Source organism: the organism of the source record quoted next, unplaced genomic scaffold (assembly GCF_019419815.1).
Source record: "Pyrus x bretschneideri cultivar Hongxiangsu unplaced genomic scaffold, Pyrus_bretschneideri_v1 Contig14, whole genome shotgun sequence".
Classification (NCBI taxonomy): domain Eukaryota; kingdom Viridiplantae; phylum Streptophyta; class Magnoliopsida; order Rosales; family Rosaceae; genus Pyrus; species Pyrus x bretschneideri.
This window is the reverse complement of record NW_025999435.1, coordinates 8,287,343-8,306,539: the sequence shown is the minus strand read 5'-3', so window position 1 is coordinate 8,306,539 and position 19,197 is coordinate 8,287,343. Positions and strand designations below refer to the sequence as shown.

Here is a 19,197-nt window from a genome sequence, read left to right as displayed (position 1 = left end):
AATAATTTATTTATTTTTATTTTTCTTGAGCCACCAGTCGATGCTAAAAAAATTCTAATACTCTGAATCTCATGTTTGAAATGATAATTTTTCTAAATTTTTGTTTTTTACAAGTGATAAGATAATTACATAACATAAATCTAAACCACGAAAATAAAAATCTAAACTTGGGTACAGACGGCGGAGCACATTGATAAATAGCTAAATACAAGTTCAACGTAATTAATAATTACAGTAACTTAAATGCCAAGAAAAGAAAAATTAAAGTAGGTCATTGAGCAAAAGCTTGACCTCTAGGTTGAACTTGAACCCTAGATTTAATCTTCTTCAAAGCACCCTCAATTGCAAGATCAAAAGCATCTTTCTTGGCTCTCAATCCCATTGAGCTTCCATGCCTTCTATACATAACTCTTGGTATCATCTCCAACACTCTCTCCCTCATCCTCCTCACTTTAGCCCTAGGAATGCTCCTAAGCACATCCAAAACCCTAGTCTCCTTGAACACCACATCCTCCTTGGGTATAAACACCGAGAAATCCCCGTACTGATCCTCCGGCAAGTGCCACCCGTACTGCACTTTGGCGGACGAGGACTCGAAGAATACGGGGATGCAGCCGGCCACAATGCTGTCGAACGTGGACCGCCTTGTCGGGGTGTCGCCCGGCGGTTGCAAGCAAAAATTAGCTTGCAACATTGGCCTCATGAACCTAATTGGGTCATGCTCACATATACCATTCGAGCAATCCACAAAGTCACAAGGCTTTGTGTACTCGGCAACCCCACTTCCAAACATCCCCAAATTGTTGTTGTTTGACGTCACATTGTTTTCTATGGTGTTGTTTTCACACTCGTTCCTAATACTCTTCCTAATGTTCGGATTGTTTCCGACACCGCCACCGCCGGCGAACATCATAAGCGTTGTCCTCCGGGACCGCCTCGCCCGCTGCACCCACGCCTCTAATAAAGACAAATTGGGCGGGTGAAATGACGACGGATAAGGCACAGCGTGCTCCTGCCACGGCCAGGCACGCGCCTCCACCGTCAGAGCGGTGACATTGAAGAACTGCGGCAATTCGAGCAGCGAAGTTCCCCACAGCCGCGGATCGTTCCTCAGCGGCTGAGAGAAATCCAGAGCGGGTCGGGCCAAAACCAAGAAGTGATCGTGACCCATATTCCGATTCCACAATTCCGGGTCGTCCCGGGTCAAAAATTCGAACAAATTGAGGCCCTGCTCGGAGCTGGAATTGTAATCGGGGCCGTAGAGGTAGCGGAGGGCGTCGATGCCGGCGTAGTAGGGGAGGTAGATGGCGTCGGCGGATTGGGGATCTGAGGTGAGACATGGGTATTCGAGCATCCGACGGTGGAAAATAAGCTCGAGCATCAAGGGGTCGGTTCGGTACCAGCTGTGAGAAAGATTATGGGTTTTCTGGCCCAGGCCATGGTTGGCCAAGTAAGGGCAGAAGTCGTCGAACAGAGGGTAGCCGGAGCAGTTGGAGAGGAGATCGAGGTTGAAAGCCGGCGGGAGACGTCGGATGTGGATCCAACGACCAGTGCAGTCGGAGTCGGATTGACTTGGGTCGAGATTGTTTCTGGGTACTTGGGCGGAGCTTAATCGAATGGTGGTGGTGGTGGTGGAGGAGAAGAAGAAGAGGAGGAAGGAGGTGGTGATTAGTAAAGTGGACTTGGAGGAGGCCATTGGAGGAGACTCAGAGAGAGAGATGTGGGGAGGAGAGAGAGAATGGGGTAATTTATGGGGATATTTTTACAGTTAAATTCTTTAAACTTTTGAAATGGTTTTAAGGGGTTTTGGGTATTTTTCTGTTTTGTTATGGTAATTTTGTTTGTTTTATCTTTTCCTGTTTATCTTTCCAGTTTGGGAGGAAGATTAGTTTTGTCTGTTAAAACTGCATTTTTTTATTTGTTTTATTTATTTTTTTGGGTTAAAAAATGGAAATCCAACAAGAAAACAAAAATGTTGTTGTGTAGAGAGAAAAAATGACGAGGTTGTTTTTTTTTAAACTGCTTGAGTGCATGGGACGTGGGGTTTGACGCGTTTATGTCGGTGGGGTTTGTTGGTGTTAGTTGGGGTGGCGGTGGCGGTGGTGATGTTGGGGTGGAGCTTTGGCTAATACATCAACAATGGAATTTTAAATTTTTTCAGCACGTTATCACATGTTAATGATTAACCAAACAAAAATTTTAATTTATTTAGGGTTTTTTTATTAGCACTTTACATGTATTCCATATACTCCACATTAAAATTTAGGAGATTTTATACCAGTACCATCCGGAGTTAATGATGAAAATGTAACAACCCGTCTATAATTTTACGATTTATTAATTTTAAAGTAGTGAATTGACGAAAAGCCCCTTGAGGCGAGATGGTTGACTATTGTTGACCGTTATTTTGTGACGCGTATGAGCTATTATTTTATCGTATTCCCGATGTACTCAACGATATGAACGTGTAGGCGCAAGCAGAACTAGAATCGGAGTTACAACGAAGATTTTACGAATTACAGAGTGTGAGGATGTTTTGGTAAATTCATGACGAGAGCTATTTTTTCCTGTATTTTCATTGGTGACTTTAAACTGTGTGCCAAGTGGGGCCCACACCACTCCTCCCCTCACTCTCGTGTCTCCCACTTTTCTAGAACACACACACACACACACTCTCACTCTCTCTCTCTCTCTCTCTCTCATTTTCAAACCATATTATACCTATACTAAAACCCAAGTGAAAAAACATTGTTCATTAACAGTGCACAGACGGAACTACCCTCTAGTTCCTCTATGTTTTCAATTTTTTTTACCGTTTTACCCTTTCTTTAATAGTGCAAGGACATAAATGGCCTTCGACTTTATTGTATTCCGATTTTTTTTGTACCATTTAGCCTTTTCATTCCACGCGTCACTCATTTGTTTTACTTGACGAAAATGTCCTCGGCTTCTCCTTTCTTTGTTATTCTGTTTCTTTTTTTGTACAGTAAATTCTCAATTTTTCCCAGGGCTACGTGTCTGTCTGCTTCCATAGGATGTCGCTGCGTTGGTCTTCTCGAGCCTTCCATCCTTTTCCATCCCTGTCTCATAAGCGTTTTTCTTCCTCTCAATCCTCACGTTTTCTCGCTCTCTGATCTCGAGTTCTCTATCTCTCTCTCACTGTATATTACCTTGTCCCTTTTTTTTAATTGTATTTTCTTTTGCAAGAAGGGTAAGGTTTATGCACCCCCCTCATTTCCTGTATTTATTATTTTATTATTTTTGTTTTGTATGGGGTAATGTTTATTCCCCTTACTAATGTAACTGTCTTTTTTCGTATCAAAATATATTAAACTAAGAGTGCGCAATGTGGGATACACTCTTTTTACAATGCATGCAGTGTTAGAGCATTGATAAATGTGCATAAATGTAAAGAGTATATGTACAAAAATAACATAAACAACTTCCTACATTATTGAAAGTGAACGTCAGAAACTGCAAGTACATAAAACCTGGCGTAAGTTTTTTACTTGAATAAAACCATTGACTAGATTCCACATCAGCAAATTCATTAATTATGTTTAACTTCACACATTTAGAAAATTTCGGATGCCTAAAATACCCCTATTTGATTTTTTTTATTTATTTTATAAACTCTATTTGAATGTTTGATGTACATAATTAATGCCAGATGGATTGTAAGGGAGAATTAATGATTTAAAAACAACATTAATGTTATAAATTCATTGACTAATATATAATAACATAAAACATGTCTAATATGTTATTATACATTCTTAATTAAGTCAATAAAATTATGTTTTACCTATTTAAGTGTGTGAAATTCATGCAAAATAATTTACCCAAAAAAAACATTTGATTCGAATAGTGCACCTACTATTAAAATTTTAAAATGTTAGATTGCTTAAAAAAAAAAAAACCCAATATGTAGAATACATGAAAAATAATTTACCTACATAATAACAAACCATATATATGCAAAAGAATTTATGTGACAGCCCATCCCGGATTATTTGTACCGTAGGTGTGAAATGACGATTTTGCCCTTGGTGGGTATTTGCCTTTTTGGTGTGTTGTTTAGTTGTTTGGCTGGTTGCATCTGGACCACACACACACCCTCATCCCCATCATCATCTCTTGTGTACCACCCTCTGTCTCGAACACTCTCTCTCTCTCTCTTCTTCTTCCTTTGTACGAACAACACCAAACCAACCTATTTCTGTGCAGATTGAGCCCGTGTTCAGTACCATCACCTTCATCTCGTCATTACGAACTCATCTATACCAGTTTTTAGACGTGAAACCCTCGAAAACCTAAGAACCAGGGAACCCCGATTTTGTGCATTGTTCATGCACACGTGATCATGGGGGATTTAGAAGTTTTTAAGGTCATAGGAAGCTTTAGAATACTCTCACAAAGCTCGGGGAAGCATTTTGGGAGAAATTGGACGTCGGGAAAGCCAGGAGTGATGAGTTGCAGGTTTAGCTGGAATTTCGTGGTTTCTCCGATGAGATTCCATGAATTTAAGACTTCAAAGTGGTAAGGTTTTGTTCTACTTGTTGTAAGCTTCATTTTGGTACCAATTTCATGGAATTTGGTTGAGAAATGAAGAAGATATGAAGTTTTGAAAATTTTCCAGTTTCCGGCGAGAATTCGAGTTGCAGACGGCAGCGTTGACAACGACGGCCGGCGAGACTCACTGGAGAAGACAAGGGAATATTTCATTAAGTTAACAGAATATTCTTAACAGTGCCAGGTTAGTTTTAATGGAATTTGTTAGGGTTTAACGGAATATTCCCTAACGGCGGTTAGGGAATCCGTTAGTTTTGGCCGCGCGTAGGGCCGTGCCCTCGCTGGCACGTGGCGGCACGTGGAGCCTCGGAAAATTATTTTTAAAATATGGGGATGTTCGTGAGGTTGAGTAGATCACATTGGTGTATTCACACATCGCATTTGAGCATTGTATGAGAAATTATTACCTAGTTTTGGTTATGTGCTTTAAATTGACGTTTTTATAGTTGTTTCGCATATAGGTGAGACCTATCATGAGGACGAGCGCAGTCACTCGAGGCAAGGGGGTTACGACCCTTCCATATATCAGTGAGTGGGCTTTTGGTTTTCCGTATATACCTATATACTTGTGGTTTTTCCCAGAAAATGAAATGGAATATTTATATGTTTTAAATGTCATGCTTAGCGTTTGCCTATTTAATTATGCATTAGTAGTTGCATATATTTATGATTGGTGTTGCGGACACAGAGGTAAGTGCCAGGTAAGTTTATGGTTTATGATTGTGAATTAGTGGTTATGTGAGATGCATAGAGAGCTCATAACCTGCACCCCCAGTGTTAGTGCACCCGCTTAGAGTAGGGCCTAGTCCTTCACGTGATGTTCACCTCCCGCACCACATGCTCATTTTGGATCCAAGTTAGGTGCACAGTCCTGTCGTACAGACCACTATAGGTGGTTCCGACTCATAGGTGACCCGTAATTATTCACCCAGTCTTCACGTGATCGTAGCACTTGAGCGTATTTATTTACACCCAGTCCTGTCGTATAGACCACTATAGGTGGTCCCGACTCGTGTGCAGGTATAGTTAGTGAGTTGGGGATTTGAGCTCTAGATTCAACCGTATAGGTCACGTTAGGTGACTCCGGCGGACATGTTACTTACATTGATTGTCATTACCTGGGTTACTTACATTTTATGTGGAAGCATTCGACATGGCATATTTCTGAACATGTTTTCGATATATGTGTATATTCTATTTTCTAGGAAACGATACAGGTTTTACGGCGAGGGGTTCGAACTTTGATAATGAAATGATTGTGAAAAGCTTTGTTTTTGCCCACTCACACTTTTTGTTTTGCGCCCCTCCATGTTCTAGTTAGAATCAGCTTTGGTGGTTCACGAGGACTTGACGGTGGTCCTGACAGAACATCACAAATGTAGGATCATCTTTGGGTGTGGTGTAATTAATATTCGTTCTTCTGGACTGCACTTAGGCTTTCTGTGCTCTGAATATTGTTTTTCACACTTACACTTGCACTTGTACGTTAACTACATCGTTTAGTAGTTTGGTTTTTATTTATTCGTACTTTTATTATTATATTTTGCTTCCGCACTGTGCACATGGGTACGTCACCCTCACGTGATGGGCAGCACGCCTTGATTTCGGTCGGGGTGTGTCAATTTACCTACATAATAATATTTTTTATTTTATTTAATACTAATTTACCTATTATTTGTACATATAATAATAAAATATGCCAAATAATACCTACTTAACACTAATAATTTACCTACTTAATACTAATTTACCTATTATCATATAATAATTTACCTATTATTTGGACATATATCTTATTAATTTACCTACAAAATATATATTATTTGATAATCATAAATTTACATATAGGTAAATTAATTACCTATAATATTTTTTTTAACATATTTGTTAGTACTGTGCATATATATATATAACTTATAATAGCACTATATACTTTTGAACTTGTGTGTGTGTTGGGGGTAATAATATGTGCAATAAGTAATTGTTCATTATAATTAAGGTGAGTAATAATATTTATTGATTTGATTTGAATATTGTCAAGTTGTAAATACTTTGTAATAATAGGTCAATTACTTTTATGCATTAATAAAAGCAAAAGTCTTTCCATATAAATCAAATAGAAAACTAGATTTTAATCCCTAAATAAAATGAAGTTTAGAAAAATGTCTTATACAAGATTAAAAATTAATTTTAGTCCATAGACTCTATTTAATGCCATCAATTTTAATTCTCATTATGGTAGGCATCTTATATAAGAAAATATTTTTGTAGAGATTTTTTGGTACACTTATGTTTTTGCATATTTTCTTATCTGCCACTAATTCATAAAAATATATTTAGGTACGAACATTTTGGTACAATGGGTTAGTATAATATGTTTAAGTACGAACATTTCGGTACACTAGTTTAGTATAATATATTTCGGTACCGACATTTCGGTACACTAGTTTAGTATCATATAGTTAGGTATCGAATTTTGGTACACTTATGTTTTTACATATTTTCTTATCTGTCACTAATTCACTATAATATATTTAGGTATGGGCATTTCGGTACACTAATTTAATAAAATATATTATGATATGTGTTTAGGTACACTAATTGGAGAAGGTTAAATAAAATTGTATAATAATAAATTTAAAATTTAATGAATAACATTAAATAAGTTATCTATTAAATATAAAAACTTTGACAAAAAAATATTCTATTAAATATAAAAACAAAAATATAATATGAATTTGAATTAAGTACACATTAAGGGTCTAAAATCAATAATCAATCTAAAATCAGGTTTTTTTTTTTTTTTTAAATTTTAATCTTCTTGAAGGATTAAAATTCAAAAACCCTATTGAAATTAAGGGTCCAATATGCTTAACCCTTGAGCTCCAAAATGAGGACGTTTCGGCCAAATTTAAAGATTAGCATGCACACAAAAAATTAAAAAGAACAAACATAACTGACGCAGAAGTTCTCACTTAAAATCTTCAAAAGACTTTCTATAACCAAAGTTGGACATATAAAACTTATATCTCACAGGTTTTTCTTTATCTTCGTAAATCAATGGTTAAGGTGTTTTCAACACCATCGGTTTCATAGGACGTGTGACCTGCCTATATTACACACACACACACACTTATATTCTTATAGTATGTATACGTCCTCTTGTCTATGATGGCTATGATGGCGAGGAGAAAGGAAGCGGATTGGCTAAAAAGAGAAATAATTATGGTGACAAATGTGCTTCCTTTTTGGCCAAAAACAATTGAGGGACATACCATTCACTTTTTATGAGGACAAAGTTTTTCTACCAAAATGATGGAAGATTGAAAACAAAGATTCTTCTTCACGTCTATTGAAAAATTATTGTTTTTAGAAAATGCTAGCTTGTACGAGATGGATGATCAATTTTCTCATACAACAATTTATCATATTAACTAAACAAATTAATATAGGAGTATACTTGTAAGTTGTATACATGAGTTACCTAGAATGGACAGGTAAATAAGTATACGACAACAACGTTGATCCTTGAGTAACTTTTAGCTTCTTGAATGCATATGTGCACATTTGTTTGTTTAATGTAAAAGAGTCTAAAAATATAATATGAATTTGAATTAAGTACACATTAAGAGTCTAAAATCAATAATTAATCTAACACCAGGTGTTTTTTTTTTTTTTTTTTAATTTTAATCTTCTTGAAGGATTAAAATTCAAATTAAATGTACAATTAAATCCAATCCAGACTTGAAAATCCAAACTTTATATCAAATTGAGAATTTTTTTTTTTTTTTGAGCTCACTAGTCGGTAGTTTTTGCGTGCCTGGAACCTCAAAAGTGGAGGCTAAATGCATCCCTTTGTACTTCTTTTTGTCTCCTCATCTTCCTATTTGTAAAGTCCAAAAAGCTGAAATCAGAATTGCTTCAAATAATTTGCCAGATTTTACAATTCGAAGGGACACGTTTTCAAACTAACATACCAAGATATTAGTAGTGGACACAAATGATTAAAATTAGTAATAAAAAACTGAAATCAAAGGAAGAAAAATAAAAATTGAAGATTGATAGGACTTATGTGACAGCCCGTTTCGAATTTTCAAACCGTAGGGGTGAAATGACGTTTTTACCCCTAGTGTGGTTGTTTTTGGGTGTTGCTTGGCTGGTTTTGGACCACACACACACCACACTCACTCACCCTCTCTCCCTGCCCTGTCCCAAGCCCTCTCTCTCTCCCTTTCCTATTCTCTTTGTACGGACGACAACCAAAACCATTGAAACCTTCACAAATCAAGGAAACAAATTACATATTCGTGCTCGTGAGGTCCGTAGGAACCGTAGGAGTTCAACCATACCCATTTCAGGTAAGGATACCTTCATTTTCACATCGAACTCGGGATACCCCGATTTGGTCATTGTTCATGCACACGTTAATTCTTGTGTTTTTGAGAATTTCAAGCTTGTAGGAAGCTTGGTGAGGTCCTTAGGAGGCTCAAGGTGGTTCGTTTGAAGGTTTTGGACGTCGGGATCGTGAGTTACAAGCTTGGCCGGAGTTGGTGGTGTTTTCCCGTCGAGATTCCGTGGGTTTTAGTGCTTGAAAGTGGTATGGATTTGTTCCTCTCGTTGTAAGCTTCATTTTGGTACCAATTTTGTGAAATTTGGTTGAAAAACGAGTGAGATACAAGGTTTTAAAGTTTTCCCGATTTTCCGGCGGCGGAGCTTCGCCGGAGAAGATGACGGAATATTCTGTCAGTTTGGACGGAATATTCCTAACAGCGTTAACGGAATATTCCTGACGGCGTTAATTGACGCCGTCAGTGTGCCAGGCACGTGCGGCGGTGGAAAATTTTTCTAAAAATATGGGGATGTTCCTGAGGTTGAGTAGATCACGTTGGTGTATTCATACACCCCATTTGAGCTTTGTATGAGAAGCTATTTCTTAAGGTTGGTTATGTGCTTTAAAATTAACGTTTTTATAGTTGTTTCGCATATAGGTGAGACCTATCCCGAGGACGAGCGCGGTCACTCGAGGCAAGGGGGTTACGACCCTTCTACATACCAGTGAGTGGGCTTTTGTTTTCCGTATATACCTATATACTGATGTTTTTCCCAAAAAATGAATTGAAACGTTTATACATTTTTATGCCATGCATTATGTTTGCCGTTTGTTTATGCATTGTTAGTAGCCTATATATATATTTGTTGGTGCTGCGGGCGCACAGGTAAGTGCCAGGTGAGTATGATTTATGCTTATATTCAGTAGTGGTTTGAGATGCATTGAGAGCTCATAACCTGCACCCCCGGTGTTAGTGCTCCCGCCCAGAGTTGAGCACAGTCCTTCACGTGATGTTCACCTCCCGCACCACACGCTCATCTTGGATCCAAGTTAGGTGCACAGTCCTGTCGTACAGACCACTTTAGGTGGTTCCGACTCGTGTGCAGGTATAGTTAGTGAGATGGAGATTTGAGCTCTAGATTCAGCCGTACAGATCACGTTAGGTGACTCCGGCTGACAGATTACATGGCATTGATTTGACATTTCCTGAGCACTTGCATTTCATTTTGAGGTTTTTGGCATGGCATCTTTTTGAGCGTGATTTATATATATATATATATATATTCTATTTTTCTGGGAAGTATACAAGTTTTACAGCGAGGGGTTAGAACTTGTTTATGAAATGGTTTTTGAAAAGCTTTGTTTTTGCCCACTCACACTTTTTGTTTTGCGCCCCTCCAGGTTCTAGTTGGCTAGCGCTTTTGGTGGCTTCCCAGAGGATTTCCCTGGCATATTTGACAGATTATCACCAGTGTAGGACCACCTTTGGGGTGTGTTTTGTAGTGTTATTTCTCCCGGACTGCATTAGGTCTTCGTGCTCTGAACTTCGTTTTTCACACTTACGCTTGCACATGTATGTTCTTACTTTGTGTAAAGCTGGTTTTTAATTATTTGTACTTTTATTATTAATTTATTAGCTTCCGCACTATGCACATGGTTACGTCACTTCCACGTGACGGCCAGCATGCCCTAATCTCGGTCGGGGTGTGTCAACTTACAAACGGTACCTTGTTTGGAGACTTAAGGAAAAGTAAACAGAGAATGAGCAATAATGGAGTAAAAGAAAATTAAAACCTTAATTTCTGCTCTGAGATGGTATGAAGTTATGTCTACTAGTTTTATGATAAATGGGTAAAATCGTAATGATGAAATTTTAATGTTTAGGTTTCAATTTGTTGGTAGAAGCAGGCGAAGCAATGGAGAATGTTTATTCTTATTATTGGATAACTGCAACAAAGATGAGAAGAGTTTAAATCTCAATCCTCTAGCAAATAAGAGTTAATATATCAATGACTTGGTGAATGGAATGTAATACTTGTATCTCCTAACTTTTAGCACTAAATCTTCAACAAAATAAGAGTTAATAGATCAATGACTTGTTCATTGGAATGAAATACTTTTATAAACGCTTAAAACCAAAATGCTATCAAACTAATTCCAAGTTCAAGAAGGCAGTGGAAAAGGTAATTATCAAAATGAGAAGAGTTAAAATAAATTAGGCATTGTTCTCAACACTATTAGCACACCTATGACTGGTAGGAAAAAGAAGTAGTGCTAACCTAAAGAGAAAAAGTTTATCCTCAGTGTGTTGTGCCTCTCTGTGTTTTTCTTTTTCCAATAAATATGCAACCAAACCTATGCTATGAACTATCTATCCAAATCACTACACAAAAACCCAATTAAAAACCAAGAAGCATAATTCAAGCATTATCAAAATAGGTAAAATCATAGACTATTGGTCATATGTAGACTAAAGCACAATTTGTTCCACCAACTTCTCCAACACAAAAATACAGGGATTTGAGCTTTTACCTCATGGAAATGGAAAGGGGAACAATCTGTAGTAGAATGAATTATGCTCCCACTTATTTCAAAAGGCCACAAAGTTTGAACATCACACTACAGTTTGGCATTGACTTCAAAGGAAATCTGATCAAAAGACAATTATGCACTTGACAATCACAAATGAGGTCATAAGGTAAAAAAATTCACCCCTCAAATTTCAGTGAGTAAAACTAAGCATTGATGTAGGAAATCATTTAGAAGCTTGAGATAAACAAAAAATTAAATTAATTGACTAACAAAATCGGAGCCATTCCCCTAATTTTAACAACATTCAAATATCCAAATTTGCACGGAAAATTCATTTCCACATCCGAATTTACAGTTCTAGAAATCAGAATTTATTACAAAAAATAACAATGAACTTGTGAAGTAGAGCATGAGTGGGATTTACCTGGATGCTGATGCAGAGGTTTTGGAGGGGCCTTCTTGATGGTGGCCCATGCGACTTTGTGAGGGTTAGGGATGGTTTGTTGCTTGCTAGTTTGGAGTTGGATTGTTGACCCATTATTCAGAGGTGTAGGAGTGCTTTGTTACTATGTGTATTATCTTCACTTGTAGAATCAAAGAACTACATGTCTGTTTTCTAAAAACTGAAATGAAATCCAATATGCAATACCTGAATATTTGTCATGGGAGTAAGAGGAATCGTTTACTGATAGTAGCGAGGTCTAGTTCTTTGGTTATCGGCCAGAATCGCCTTGTCAAAAAATCAGGCATCTAAACACATAAACAAAAGCAACCAAAATTTGAAAAAAAAAAAAAAAAAAAAAAAAAACCAAAATTTAAACCGAAGTTGTATCTGTAGACCAAAGGCCACCAAAAATAAAAAAATAAAAAAATTTCTTAAACAAAAGACACAAAAGGAAAAACAAAAATTGTATACACTCAGCACAAAGGGCTACCAACGCTGCACACAAAAGCTCTAAAATTTCATGACCAGTGTTTCCTGAAAGAAAAAACGAATCAAATTAGACAACCACACACAAGATCAAAGCACACAAAGATAACCTCGAAATCATAGGAAAAAAAAAGTCCAAACACAAAATCCACCTGCAAATCGAAAACCACAAAAAAGAAATGAAAACAAATTAAATTAGGCACAATGAAAAATGCCTAAAACTCACCATAAGACACTAGGTCACGCAAGGAAAAAAATGATTTTGATGAAATTGAAACGGCAAAAGCTTGTAGCCACCTAAAGCTTTCGAACCAAAGAAATTCGCAGGAGCAGAAGACTATTCCAACAACAAAAACGACAGTGGATGATCGCGCCGAGACAAAGACGGAAACAATAGATATTAGGAAAAGGGGCAGTGCGAGAGAGGAAGAAAACCAGGTTCGAAACAAAGCAAAATGTTGTGGGAGAGAGAAAGAAACACGAAAGAAAAGGTCGAGAAGAAATCGAAGCAGAGCCTTCAACGATGATCGACGCGTGTAGCCTAAAAGGGAAACAATGAGCAACATGTGTATAAGAGGATAGAACCAAAAAGAAGATGGAACCAAAAAGCACACGGATGACAAAAAAAATCAGGGGCATTTCTGCCCTTTTACTATTGTTGAACAGTGCTAAAACTCAACTGAGTTTTAGTATATATAATTTGTGATCACATTTCAAAATTTTTCATTTGAAAGGAAATGTAAGATTGTCAAAAAATGGATTGAGCGTTGAAAATAAAAAATAAAAAAAGTTCCGTTGCTAATTGGTAGCTAATAGACAAATGAATAACACAAATAATATGGATATTTCAAATGATAGAGATACATCTTTGATTGAAATATCTCAAGATTTAATAATCAATTCTTCTACAAATCCTATACATTCAATCTTTTTGCAACTTACCCCAATTTTGAACATTTTTTTTTGACAATTTTGTGTATTTAAGAAAACGAGCTATTATAGCACCTCAAAATACAACTGTTCACTACAACATAATTGATCTTTTACGGCGCACAAAGAGCTCCGTAAATGGTTATTTACGACGTGAGCCCCCAATAAAAGCCTCTGTCATAAAATATGTTTTGTCAAATACGACGTTCTCTAGTAGCCATGAATAATTTAAGCAAAACACATCGTAAATGCTCTTTAAGGCGTGCCTTGTGCGCCTTAATTGGTATTAAATACGACATTAATAAAGTGTTGTAATATTGCAAAAACAATTACGGCATACATGTGTGCCGTAATTTATATTTGATACGACGCCTGTTGAATGTCGTAATAATGTGAAAGCAATTACGGCACACATTGTACATCGTAAAAAAAAACTACCATCAACAACTACTAATATTGCAGCTGTAGTTTACATTTACTTTTATTTTTATTTTTAACAATTCATTTTAAACAAACCTAACTTCATAACATCTAAATTAATATTGTAAGGAACACAAAAGAACGACAACAACAATCACCACAAACACATTAAACTCCAAATACTTAAATTAATTAGTAGAAATTGTCAATTACAGTACAGTTGGAAGTTTTGACACAAACAAAAAATGTTTTGTTCCTCTTTACAATTGATGCACATCCTAAAGTTGACAGAGGAAACAAATCATGACTACGAAGCAGCATCACCCCCAAACAAGCAATCTCCCAAGCTCATCCTCCACGTCCACTGCCCATAGAGCATCCAATTTGATCAAAAAAGAGCACCATACCAACAAAAAACAAAGCAATTCCTTAAGAAGTGCTAGGCTAATTCTCAAATATGTAGGACCAAAATATATAACTTAGTAAGTGATAGAAAAACAAGAAATATCTGAAGTGACAGTCACTCAACTAAATTAATCATCCATGTCTTAAGTTGTTAAGACAACCTGCATAAGTAGACTTCCATTGACATTAAGGCTACAACTTACATATCCAAATCATCCATGTCTTTGGTTAGATATAATACTCATAACCAACAAACTCAAAGAAATATCAACAAGTGACAAAAAGCATCCTTAGTACCGAAATAATCAACTCATGCACCAGTTCACACTACATCGTGACGAAGATACATTCAAAAAGACACTTTGACACAACAGTTAAAAATTAGAAAATGGGTAAGAGCTGCAATAACACCATAGTATTACAATAATCCATGAAAACTTAACCAATTTGTCAACAAGAAAGCATGCAGGACGAGGACCAAGGAAAAAAGAACCAATTGAAAACACCAATAACAACCTAAAAGAAAAGGGGAACATTTGCACTCCCTTGGGTACTTCCTGATGTTATAACAACAGCAACCTTACTGTTTGAAGTTATAACAGCAACAACCTTAATTTATGGATTGTCGATTGATGCCTCACTTGAAAAGTCACAATGGATTCGCTTCCTCTTTCCTGCCATAGTGATATTCTTCAAGAAGAAAAATTAACAAAGTTAAACTATGCATCACATTAGTAGCTTCTCCAATTGCCATAACTATATGAAAATGCAAAAATCAAAACATGCAAGTACATCACATTAGTTTCCATATCTATTGCCCTTTGAAAACTACGTAACATCTCAAACGTCTCATGATCATCATGATTCTCACTATCACTATCAGTGAATGCATCACAAAATCTATGTCTAAGGAACATCCAACTTCGATCCATTGCTAAAACTGTTATCTATATCTTATAAACATGAGAGGTTAAAACAATAAAATTAGAAGTCAAACAACTTACCTAAGAGGAGATAAAGCAGATGGTATACTTAATGATTTCCAACTAGAATTACAGTTCTCCTACTGCCAATTGAAAAAATATAAGTTAACAACACAACCCTTAGTTGATCAAAATCAGCTGTTTTGAATTAAAACTTACAAGAGGTCATGGTAGAAATGGTTGGCAGTCAGAAAGAAAGAGAGACAATAAGTAGAGAGTGACATGTGGTCATGTATTTGAATTACTAATCACTGCAATAAAAAACAAACATGAGGTTAAATAACCATAAAAAGAATGAGCAGAGAGAGTGACCTCTCGTGGACACCATAAAAAGACTTTAGACCCTCTAGTTGTACTACATATCAAATATGGAGTTTTCATTAGGAAAATTAAAACTATTGAGCATAAGATTTAGAGTGTTTGGAGTGCAGAGGAATTCTAGTGGGATATATGGCATACCTAGTAAACAAATGCAAACCCAGATACACCCAAACATGAATTAAATAGATAGACAAATGAAATTTCGATTCATTAAAACAAAGTTGTAAAGAATTTACCAAAGCCTTTTTCCAAGAATGCACGATTATACCCTAAATAACAAATGAAAAAATTGGTTAGAATCATATCAATTAAAACATTAGCAAAGACAAAGTTACAACATAAAGATAAAATCCCATAGAAAAAGCTTAATTAAATAAATGGGCAATTCGTATTGTAGGTGAAATGGAAAGAGACAGCAATTTGTTATTTTAAACAAATGGGCAATTCGTGTTGTAGGTTAAAATCCGAAGAAAATTTCACCTATAACCATTCGTGCATAAAATCGCAAAAATTAAATTAAGTTCAGTTTTAATCGGGTCTATTTATGAACAAAATTTCCACATAAAGGGAAATAGAAAGAGAGAAACAAAGTGGACCCAATAAGAAAAGATGAATTGGAGTGCAAAGCTACAAAAGAGAGAAGGGAAAAAAGGGGATCAATGTTAGAGGTCAGAAACGAGAATGAAGAAAAGGGGGATTGGAGAAGAGAAGAGGGCCAGAGCTTACCAGTTACCACTATCGTCATTGACCAGCAAGAGTGGGTTTGTAGAGTGTTTCAGAACACTCAAGAGTGCATCGCCCTCAATTCTTTCTCGTTCTACGGAGAGTGTGTCTGAACGAGAGAAAGAGAGATTAAATGAAGCAACGGGGATCACGTTTTGTCTTTTTTTCCTAACACTTGGAAATGGTTTGGGTTGTCAGTGGGAAAAAGTGAATAAAATGGCGTCTTACTTGAAAATTCTGGAAAATTATAGCGGGAGTGCTATAGCGGGAATTCAATTTTCCTTGTTGATGCCTGCACACATCTCTTTGTAAATATGAAAGATTTAAAAAAAAGTTTTGACGCGAAGCTAGAATCCATTATTTATGTTATGTCATTCATGCCATAAAAGGTAGGGACTCAAATATATAGAAAATTCATTTTACGACATGTAAATTGTCAAATATGACACATAATGCTTAAGCCGTAAATATTTTTATTTAACAACTTGTACAAAAGTGTTGCCGTGAATGCTAGATTATGTGCAAGTATTACGACATGAACTTTACGAATGTCATGAATAATATCATTTAAGGCATGCCAGTATTGTATGCCGTATATTTCACGTCGTAAAAGACCCAAACTGTTGTAGTGGTTTCAGATGTGAATAATTATATAATTAATTTATTACTAGGAGAGCATTACTCATTTTTAAGTTATGATTCTTTATGCTGTTCAAATGAAAATGTTGAAAACCTTGAAATAATGTATCAAACTGAATTTTTAAACAAGCTTTACTTTAATGTTTTGCCTGCACATAATTGGGTTTTAAAAATAGGAATGCCAATTATGCTACTACGAAATTTAAATTAGTGTTTAGGTTTATGTAATGGAACTAGATTAGTTGTTACTCAATTATTTAATAGAATTATTGAAGCTAAATTTCTTGCTAGAAGCAATATTGATCACAAAGTTTTCATACCAAGAATCACTCTTATAGCTACAAGAGCAAGTGGCCTTTCATTTTTAAAAGACGCCAATTTCTAGTTAGACTAGGTTATGCAATGACAATTAATAAAAGCCAAGGTCAATCTATGAAACAAGTTGGTTTATATCTTCCAGGACCTGTTTTTACACATGGTTAGTTGTATGTTGCATTGTCTAGATTGACATCAAGAGAGGGTTTAAATTTTTTGATAGAAAATGGAGAAACAATGCTAAGAACTATACTATAAATATTGTGCTTAAAGATGTCTTACAAAATTTGCAAGAAAGTTCTTAATTTTATTAAATCATGCTTACACATTTATTCATTCATTAAAAATAAATGAAATCCTATATTTATCAAGCAAAAACAAAATTGTTTCACATGGCTCTTAAAATCAGGTTTAAAGAAGCTAACAAATGTGTTTCTATTTGTTTCTGGTTTTATAAACTCTTAACTCTTTTCTATTTTCCTACGCAGGTTTGTTTCAACTACTTCAGTCTTATTTACATCTCATAAAAGTATACCAGAAACAAAAGAACACCATGTTCAGTTTTAATTTACTACCAGCATAGCTGCAATTTCAAGTAATTTACTTTTTTGTCTATATTATTTTCGTCAGTTATTGATAAAATGTTAAACAACTTACATATTTGACTTTAATTTTACATGTTGGTGGTTTTTAACATTTTACTCAAACTGTGCAGCATCTTAAAAAAGGCTAGGTGATTAGACTAATTATCTTACAAGTTTATCAAATGCATGACAAAAAAGGAGTTTAGCTTGAAAAATTGCACACATGTGTTATTCAAAATTACCAAACAATATAGTCTTCAAGTTTTAATTGTCAAATTTTACTAGCTTCTTTTGTCAATTATGCATTTAATTGTTTAGCTGTATCTTTTATATTCAAATTATTTCATTTTGTGAGTCAATAACATGTTTCTTCCTATTGAATTGTAGACTAAACCAGACACTAACAAAGTATTTGCACAAGTCACTTTACTTCCTTAATGAAATGTAAGTTCTTGGCTTGAAGGTTCTAATTTATTGTGGGTAGGTAAAAATGATTATCTGTTGAGATTCTGATAGTATGAGGTTCTTATAAATTTTAGCAAGAAGACAACACAGGAGAATAGGCCCTCCAACCCCTCCCTCCTATGCCATTACGATTTCAACTACATTCATTCTGCAAGACCTTAACTGCTTTTCATACAAGCGCCCATGGTGGATTTATAATGTTAAGACACCATGCAGATCAAAACTTTTCACCACTGGTTTGTTTTTGTCAACTTTTTGTTTGCTGTTTCCATTTTTTCTTCATTTTTGGATTTGATTCTTTCTCCCTTTAATATTGTTTTTAAACCTGTAGAATCTTAAGCCTTTACATAAATTCAGTTGTCAACATGTTGTTAACATGAAAAATCTTATAAAATTCACTGATATGATGATAGAACATAGTGATAAAGTTTTAGAATTTTAAAACTAAAAGATTCGATAGGACTTCAAAACTACTACAAATTCCATATAAATTTTTTAGGAATTTTAACTTCTTCTATGGACTTCATTTGTAATTTTGATGCATTTTTATAAGGAGATTGCAAGATAGTATTATTATTTGTGGAACTCATCGCCAAAAAAAAGTTTCACTTAGTTTTAAATATTTAAACTTTATGTGGAAATACGTACATAATACACTAAATGTACTTTTCGTGCTCTAGATTAACATTTCAATTTTTTTTTTTTTTTAGTTCTGTACACGTTAATGATATTTACAAAGCCAAAGACAAGATTGTAGTATCCACTATATAGTAAATGACACACTCAGACCCGGAATGTCCACCTGGACTCCAAATCGAGGTGTGCTAGCCGACACCAGGAGGTTGACGAAGCCATAAAGTGTAATGATGTGGAAAATGTGAATAAATTTAAACCTAAAAGTGCCTAAATATAAGAGTGTGCTTGTGAGCGGGAATGAACCCATTTCACACGTGATGTCAGAGCATAAGTAAAGTACAGTAAGGTAGGATAAAAATTATACCATCAAAGATAGCCATTTATACCGAGATTTGCTAAGAATCATCGTCG

At 35.6% G+C, this 19,197-nt stretch overlaps 1 protein-coding gene and 2 long non-coding RNA genes across 7 annotated transcripts; all 3 read right to left on the bottom strand.

Moving 5' to 3' along the window:
- Positions 1–72: 72 nt before the first annotated feature.
- Positions 73–1,757, bottom strand: LOC103942618 (probable xyloglucan galactosyltransferase GT19). Its single transcript, XM_009352800.3, has one exon. It carries the CDS (start codon positions 1,694–1,696, stop codon positions 272–274), a length of 1,425 nt encoding a protein of 474 aa, XP_009351075.3. The 5' UTR covers positions 1,697–1,757; the 3' UTR covers positions 73–271.
- A 6,229-nt stretch (positions 1,758–7,986) lies between these two features.
- LOC103942619 lies at positions 7,987–12,896 on the bottom strand. The gene is made up of 4 exons (XR_666667.3): positions 12,592–12,896; positions 11,859–12,413; positions 11,435–11,551; positions 7,987–8,455 (listed from the first exon to the last, which is right to left on the bottom strand). It is a non-coding gene; the product is annotated as an uncharacterized LOC103942619 (long non-coding RNA).
- A 987-nt stretch (positions 12,897–13,883) lies between these two features.
- On the bottom strand, positions 13,884–16,488 carry LOC108866920. Of its 5 annotated transcripts, none has more exons than XR_007256728.1 (6): positions 16,376–16,488; positions 16,151–16,256; positions 15,661–15,693; positions 15,263–15,354; positions 15,125–15,186; positions 13,884–14,810 (listed from the first exon to the last, which is right to left on the bottom strand). It is a non-coding gene; the product is annotated as an uncharacterized LOC108866920 (long non-coding RNA). The 5 variants fall into 5 exon arrangements; XR_001952828.2 differs by lacking the exon at positions 16,376–16,488 and having other exon boundaries at positions 13,884–14,079; positions 14,637–14,810; positions 16,151–16,368; XR_007256727.1 differs by lacking the exon at positions 16,376–16,488 and having other exon boundaries at positions 13,884–14,079; positions 14,730–14,810; positions 16,151–16,368.
- Positions 16,489–19,197: the final 2,709 nt, after the last annotated feature.

Bases quoted from the DNA above. Each gene is read 5' to 3' on its own strand.
- LOC103942618 (XM_009352800.3), bottom strand. From the start codon at position 1,696: ATGGCCTCCTCCAAGTCCACTTTACTAATCACCACCTCCTTCCTCCTC.